The sequence below is a fragment of the Nicrophorus vespilloides genome, unplaced genomic scaffold, assembly GCF_001412225.1.
Source record: "Nicrophorus vespilloides isolate i.1.1-1 unplaced genomic scaffold, Nicve_v1.0, whole genome shotgun sequence".
Taxonomy (NCBI): Eukaryota; Metazoa; Arthropoda; class Insecta; order Coleoptera; family Silphidae; genus Nicrophorus; species Nicrophorus vespilloides.
In genome coordinates, this window is record NW_017099013.1 from 42402 (window position 1) to 50236 (window position 7835).

General features: G+C 34.1%; 1 protein-coding gene across 1 annotated transcript; it reads right to left on the reverse strand.

The window, feature by feature from the left end:
- Positions 1–1833: 1833 nt before the first annotated feature.
- On the reverse strand, positions 1834–4853 carry LOC108563838 (armadillo segment polarity protein-like). The gene is made up of 5 exons (XM_017922634.1): positions 4814–4853; positions 3933–4286; positions 3072–3868; positions 2396–3007; positions 1834–2334 (listed from the first exon to the last, which is right to left on the reverse strand). Exons 1-5 carry the CDS (start codon positions 4851–4853, stop codon positions 1837–1839), a joined length of 2301 nt encoding a protein of 766 aa, XP_017778123.1. The 3' UTR covers positions 1834–1836.
- Positions 4854–7835: the final 2982 nt, after the last annotated feature.

Below are 7835 nucleotides of genomic sequence, written 5' to 3' on the forward strand. Positions count from 1 at the left end.
GATGAACAAATAGGAAAACAATGTTTTATATAATGGCCTGTATTTTCGTAAACATGAGCTTCCAGAAGAATCGTATAAATGTTTGTTGCTCTTGAATATACACGGATTAAAATGATTGCTAATATTAGTATGTAGATGCATTGCTGTCTTCATAATTGATTAACAAACTTTGGTATTTCACAAATTAGTTGGGAAAATAACGTCTTCGAAAATGGCCTGTATTTTAATATACACCAACTCCCAGAAGAATTTTGAACGTTAATGTTGATCTTGAATATAGAGAGATGAAAATGAGTGTAAATGCAGGTTTGCAGCTACCATAGCTTGGGCACAATTAATTATCAAACTTTGGTATTAGACAGTTTGGAAAACAACGTTTTCAAAAATGGCCTATATTTTCGTTAACATTTGCTTCAGTTGAATCATAAATTTGATATTAAGAGATTAAAATAAGTGAAAATATTGATTGATAGTTACATAAAATACTTTTAGTCTCTTTCTGGGGATTTGATGAAAATTAACATTTTAGTTCTTCCAGTATTGTTTTGATTCGCGAAAACCGCAAACTCATTAAAGCTTAATAACTTTCTTATTAATTGACCAATATTAATGTATTTTATAGCAAACGAAAGTCAACGAATTATTCTTTAAAACACTAAATTCAAATTTTCCAATGCAAATGAAGATAACCATTTATTTAACTATTTTTTTCAATTTGCTGCAAAACCTTCATGTTTTTTAAATTAATCGATTACGCAAATTAAAGAGAAAACTACATTCTTTCCAACGAGCTAACTGCCGGAATTGTGGATTGGTGTCAGTACATCTACTATAAGTTATCAAAATTAAGCATTTTTATTTCATTCTCTATGCAATTTGGCGAGATAATTACATCATGGACCACACAATTTAAAGCTGAATACCGCACTTTTCCTATGAAACTACAAACTGGCATCTTCGAGCTGACGCTTTGCATTGAACGGTCCTTATTTAATTACGTAACCTTGCGTGGTTATCTTGGAAAATATTAAAATGTGAAGATGGTTCATTTTCTGCAAGGACCCCTTAGAAACCTTGTAGCAGGCAAATGGATCACTACAAAAAGCTGCAAATAGACTTTCAGCTTTAATTTGAGTATAATTAGCGTTAGGATTTATTGAAGACATCGAAAAATCTAACTCAATCATGAATTGCAAAAAACATAACTTTATTTTAATTATTAACATTTTTTTTATTAATTCGTTATTTAAATATGTTACAAGTAATATTTTTAATAATAATTAATATAAATTATTCAATTGGGTAGCAAAATAAAGGCCGCAGTCGCTACTATGGTCGACATTTATTTTGCGATTTGTATTTTTGAAGAGCTGTAGTATTTAACCCAAGTAACATCGGACCTTCAACTGTTATATAATACAATTCGCATTAATATGAGATGTAAAATTTAGTATTGTACAGAGAGCTTGAAGTGCGGTTACTGAAATTTTAAAAATAAAGTCGTAAAACACTCGAAATAAACTACAGTTCAATTTTTAATATACCCTAGTTTTATTGGCGCAATTATTTACGTGTTCACGCTTTCAGGTATTATAAATAATAACAATTGCTTCAATTATTAGCGCGGCATGCAACCAACTTTACTGAAATCATTATTTTAATTATTATTGTGTGTTTCGAATTGAGGGAAATTAATTATTAAAAAAATATATTGAAAATTGTTAAAAATTAAAGAAAGAAAAAAAAAGCATTTCCTTAAGAACTACGTGTATAAAGATTATTTTAAAAACTATATGAAAATATAAAAAGATAGAAAAGTAAAATGTAGTTAAGTATTTACAAATCGGCGTCGTACCAAGCCGCCATATGGTTGTTATTTTGTGGTGGCGATGGCAAAGAAGCGATGTAATCAAAGTTTAGTTCAGGTTCGTTGGAATTGCCGATATCCATCGCTTCGAAGTTGGTGGTAACGCTGCCTCCACCACCGTATGTTGAAATAGTTTGTGTGTTGCTCATAGGTTGCTGATTCATATGACCTCCGTTGATGGAGTGTAGGATCTCAGTGAGAGGAGCAGTGCCTCCTTCTCGCTGGATGAGCTCAGCACCTTCCTTATCCAACGAAATTTCGGAGAGTACACCAGCAGCCACACGCTGGATATTCTCTATTTCGCTAAATAGCAGTTGCACCAGAATGGGTATGACCATTTGTTGCCTGATTATAGCGCGGTTTTGGGAATCCTTTGCGACGATCTGCAGCACTCCCACAGTTCCTTCCACGATCTCTTCCATTCGAACTCCGTCAGAATAGGTCCCCTGGAAGCCGGTGCTGTTCCTCTGCAATAATAATAATAAATAAACACAATACTCTTTCATGTGATTTTGTTAAACAACTTACTCTCTGGATATCTTCGAAAGCTCCAACCATCAATTGCATCAAATGATGCAACGCGCCGTGCTCTCTGAGAGGCTCGTGATTTGCAGGGAGAAGTGCTAAGTTCCTGATCAATCCAATCACAGCCTTGATCAACGGCCAACGCGAAGGTGGGCTGAGCAATTTAATGATCACCTGTATACCATTGTTCAAGCGAACCGCGTTCTGAGCCATATCCGATTCCGCATGGCGAGAAGTCAGATGACGCAGAGCGCATACAGCAGGCTCAATGATCTCTTCGCGATTCCCGGCTTGTGCAATTATGTGGACCAAAGCATCCACTCCTCCGACTTGACAAACGACAGTCTTATTTGTTTGATTATTGCACGTCATGTTGGACAGAATGCCAGCGGCGCATGTAACGATATTAACATCGTCGGAATGCAGCGCTTGTACCAACGCTTGCAGAAGACCTTCCATGCCATCAATCTTAGTAGCGGCATCAGAGAGATTCCTCAAAGTCCACAGACAGTTCAAAACCAATCGTTGGCTTTGACCTCCCAAATGCATTGCCAAGGCTTGCATTCCGCCAGCGTCGACGATGGCAGGCTTAGAGCTGCTGCACACAGACAACACCTGAAAAAAAACAAAAAAGTAGAATAAAAATTGAGCATTTATATAAACCAATTGATTAATTTACCTTTAATACTCTTGAGGTAGTCCACAGCAGCTTCTCGTAATGGTAAGTGCGTAATATGCGAACCAACTCCATAGGTCCTTGAGAAGCTAAAATAATCAATTTACTCTCTTGATTGCCGTATGCTAAAATTTGCAAGCAATCGGTAACGATTGCCAAAAATTTAACGTTATCCCTCTGCAGGAGGGCAATCATTTTCTGTAGTCCTCCGGCCAAACGCACGGCGACCTTAGATCCTTCCTGATGCAACAACAGATTGTGCAAAGTGGTGATCGCATAAAACAGGACGCTTTCCACTGGGGAACTCAGCAGTTTCACCAAAGTGGGAATTCCACCGCTTTTGAACAGAGACAAAAGACCTTGTCTGTGATGCGATAACTTCTGCAGAGTGCCGACTGCGCCTTTGGTAGTCTCCAAATCGTTGGAATTGGAGATCGCCCTCACCAAAGCGGCAACCATTTGTGGACTGTTCATAATGGCATGCCTCGAGGCCTCTTTCTTCGATAATTGATGGACCATCATAGCCGCTTGAGAGACCACAACTTGATCCTCATCGTTGAGGAGTTTGATCAACTCGGGGATGGCTCTAGTAGCCAAATCCGCGTCATCTTGATAATTAATCAAATTGACGACGGCGTGTCTCAGCATTTGACTCGGCTCTGCTAAGCGTTCGACGGCTGTTTGATTTCCCGAATCAAATTGCTGAGTGGAAGGTATCTCCATGCCCTCGTCAAGAGTTTCTGGAAACATCGCAGCTCTTACTCTTTGTCCGCGAGTTTGATTCAGCTGCGTGTTGATCTCTGCAAATAAATTTCAAAACTATAAATCCGAAAATCTCTTGTATTATCATCATAAACAAATTACCTTTGACTTGTTCTTGCGTGTAACTAGGTGTATACACTTGATTCATGTTGAACATGTCCATGTCATCGTCTTCTTTGCCAGAAAGGGACGGCGTCCCAGTTTGAATCCCAGACTCGATCGCATAATTGTTCTGCTGCCACATCAGAGTTTGCTCTTTGGCCGATGCCATGGGCAAGTCCGGTGGACCATGGAAATCACCTTCATCCTCTTTGCCGATAAGAGACGGGGCTTCAGTGGTGGCTCCAGAATTTATTCCGGAGTCACCCATGTAGCAGCTCTGCTGCCACAGCAGAGTTTGCTCTTTCGCAGAAGACATCGGCAAATCCGGACCACCATGAAAGTCCGCTAAAGAAGCTAATTAAAATAAAAATTTATAAAAAACAACAAAATATTTTATTTGAAATCATATTTTTCTAAGCTCAAAGACTGTAGTCAATTGTATTTTCTATTATGTAACCTTATTAGTCCATATTTTATAATATTAATTGAATAAATTAATGTAAAAACATGCAGTAATTGACTGATTTTTGTATTTAAAACATAATAATACGTAGACTTTCTTTATTTAATTTATATAAATAGGCGAAAAATTTGCAGATTTATTAAAAATTGTGAAGCGCGTTGTACAAATAAAGAATTGTACATTTAATAATTGAACGCAAAATTATTAATAAATGTGTGCGTAATTTGTAGATATAAATAAATTAGTAATAACAATGAACTTGATCAATGATTGTTATTAAAATATTTGTTTAAAATTGACTTAAGTCATAAGAACGTTAGCAACGCGTTCTTAATGTTATTGATGCGTCTCCAAGACTTTGACATAAGCCAATTAAGTTGAAGAGAGAGAGAGGAAAACAAAAGCAATGTTTACTTACCGTCCATCCATTGGAGCTGAGAATTATTGTAGTTGGCCATGACGAACTTAACGCAAACACACGAAGGAAAATCACTTAAGTGGAGTAGAAAAGTTGATGCGGAGACACCACCGACACGGAAAAGCGAAACTGTTGGAATGCGTGTTTTGTCCCCCAAAAAAAAAAAGGACGACTAACGCTGTTTCCAGAGGGCACTAATCTCGTGCAGATTTCGGAATTCACTTGACGGGAAATGGTTAGTTTTCCTCTGGCATGTGCATATATATATATATATATATATTGAGATGGATGCGCACACAGTTATTTTCTGTGACTACAGGTTTTTTTTTCTACCTAGATTTAGGGGTTGGAGTGGGAGGAGGTATGCTGGGATGGAGCAAAGCGAGAGAGGCTCTTTACAACAGGAAACGAGAACTTTCCACGACCCACAATGGTCGAAGGGACTTTTTACGATTTCACAAAACGTGATATTTACGTAGAAAAAAAAATAGGACCTTAGATATGATCTCATTTTTAATTCTCTGCTCCCTTCTCTTCTGCTGTTATCGTCCCTTCGCGCAACAAGTGTAAATTTTCACCTTTTTTTTGCCAAAATAATATCAATCACAGGAAACGGACATTATAACTATAATCAAAAAAGATTGCTACACAAATTCATTTACTTAATCTAAGTAAACATTATGAATGATTATAAATGTAATATTTAATAATTTTCTTTCAAATTAATTTTATTTATTAAAAGATTAATAATATTTATAAAATATAATACAAAGTTGAAGAACTGTACTCATCTATATTTGGGAATAACAATTCCTCGAGATTGAAATATAATTGTTAAAACATTTTCATTATTTCCAATTAGGACTAAACCTTTTGCCCTAACCATTAAATAAATTGAATTTCAGCCAAGTTAATGTGATTAGTCTATTAGTGTGCATCTATTGATTTAATTGCTGTTACTTAATTCTAATTAATTACTGAGATATAAATATTTTTTATATTGTTTTGTTAATAACTTAAAAACTGCATATTTTTTTTATGTAATTCATTTCTACGTAAAATTAACTCTTCTATTACGCATGTTTTCATATAACAGCTATTACGCAATGTTCATTAATTACAGAGATATAATAATTATTCTATTTGTTGAATGTCTTCGCAGTTTCTTTAATTACTCTATAACAAAACATCAATTATAATGCAAATGGAATACAAAACTAATGAGTTTTAAGCTTTAAGATTTGTGGCTGAAATAGTGCATAATATACTCCGAAGTAATAGGTAAACATTACGATATTTCTGAACAATTTATTTTTACAGTAATCCAGTTTATATTTTTCTAGGAATATTCAAATGGTCGATCTCTTATTAACAATGGTGTAAGAAAGTCGCAACCATAATGCAAGGACGCGGTTGGGTTATTCCCAGGGGGCAAGTAGCAAATCCGCAAAGTAAGGAAAAAGGTAAACCTATGGGTAATTTAATTATCAACAAGAAAGTTCATGTTTTATCAAAACATAAGTAATAATTAAATATTAATTATTTAATATATAATATTGGAATATCTCTTATAATTGTTGATAAGATAGATAAAATATTCTATATTTATTGTTTTTATGGCAATATTACAAGTGTAATGAGTTTAATTATAAAAAGTAATGGAATTACATTGTATTTAAGGATCAGAGCTTACGCTGACGCGATCACATTTTCTAAAGATGTTTGGTCCTTCGATGGCTCCAGTAGCGCATTCAAAAGACACAATCGGAAGAGACAAAACGCAAAAAATATAATGGAATTTCCAAAGCAATAAACTTGTAGGTAAGAAGAAATAGTAAACGGATTTAATAGAATCTATAGTATGAAAATACATTTTTCTACCTGTGCAACTCCGGGAATACGATTACCTCCACTTTACAAAGACTTGGAAGGTGAATAAAAGGGATAAATGAAAAATCCAGTTTCTTTCGACGTTTTTTTTTTAATCCATACATCATCATATAATTACACTTACATATTGTTTAAAAGTTACTTTTTATTTTTTCTTGCTTAATTCTTATTTCACATCAACGACGTTGCGCGCAACGTCCATAAAATTTCAATCTACCCTGTGTTTCTTATGATTATTCTTATCATGTTTAATATAATAATAATATATATATATAATTTTTGTTTATTCATTGTTGCTCCATTCAGAAAATCGAAAAAAGTACACGAAGCAATGGAAACAGGTTTCTTTGTTTGTTGCGACATGTAAGTTGTGTGCGATTTTGCTTTTTTTCTCTCCATTCATCTTTAAATGTTTTCGAGAAGGGTCGTGGAAGAAAATACTGTCATATAAATACGATACGTTTTTTTTTTCTGTAGGAAAGAATTGCAAATATCATTTTTTTTGTTGTTGTTGCTGAAGAAGGAAGGAAATCAAAATTAATCAAAAACAATAAGAGGTAAATAATAATAATAATAAAATAAGGATAAACAGTCTTAGAAACTAACTTTCTTAAAGTAAACAAATAATAAATTTGAAAAAATTATAATAATTAAAATAAATTTGACAATAATATTGCAAATTTGCACAATCTTTCATTTTTTTTATCTCGGGATGGGCCCTTAAAGCTACGTCTTCAAATTAAATCCATTGGAAATTATACAATTATAATTTCATGTCTGCTTTTTTTTATGATCATCAACTAGCTGATCTTAGCTACTAATAGCTACACGTAATGTATATATTATAGTATATATTTTTTTCTTGTAATTAATATATTTATAAATATAAGTATAAAAGCTTAGTTTAAATAAATCGAAATTATGTATATGTAAAAAAAACTTGTTTTCTTTTATGTTCTGAAACGCCTTCATTTTCATTCTTTTTCTTGCTTAACGCAACGTACAAGAAGGTGGGTGGGTGAACGTGTCCGGAGGAACCGAAATCAACCGATCTACCGAAAATCTGTAAACTCTTAACGCAATCGATATTTAACGGGACAAACGGAAAGAGAGTGGAAATGATTAATATGTA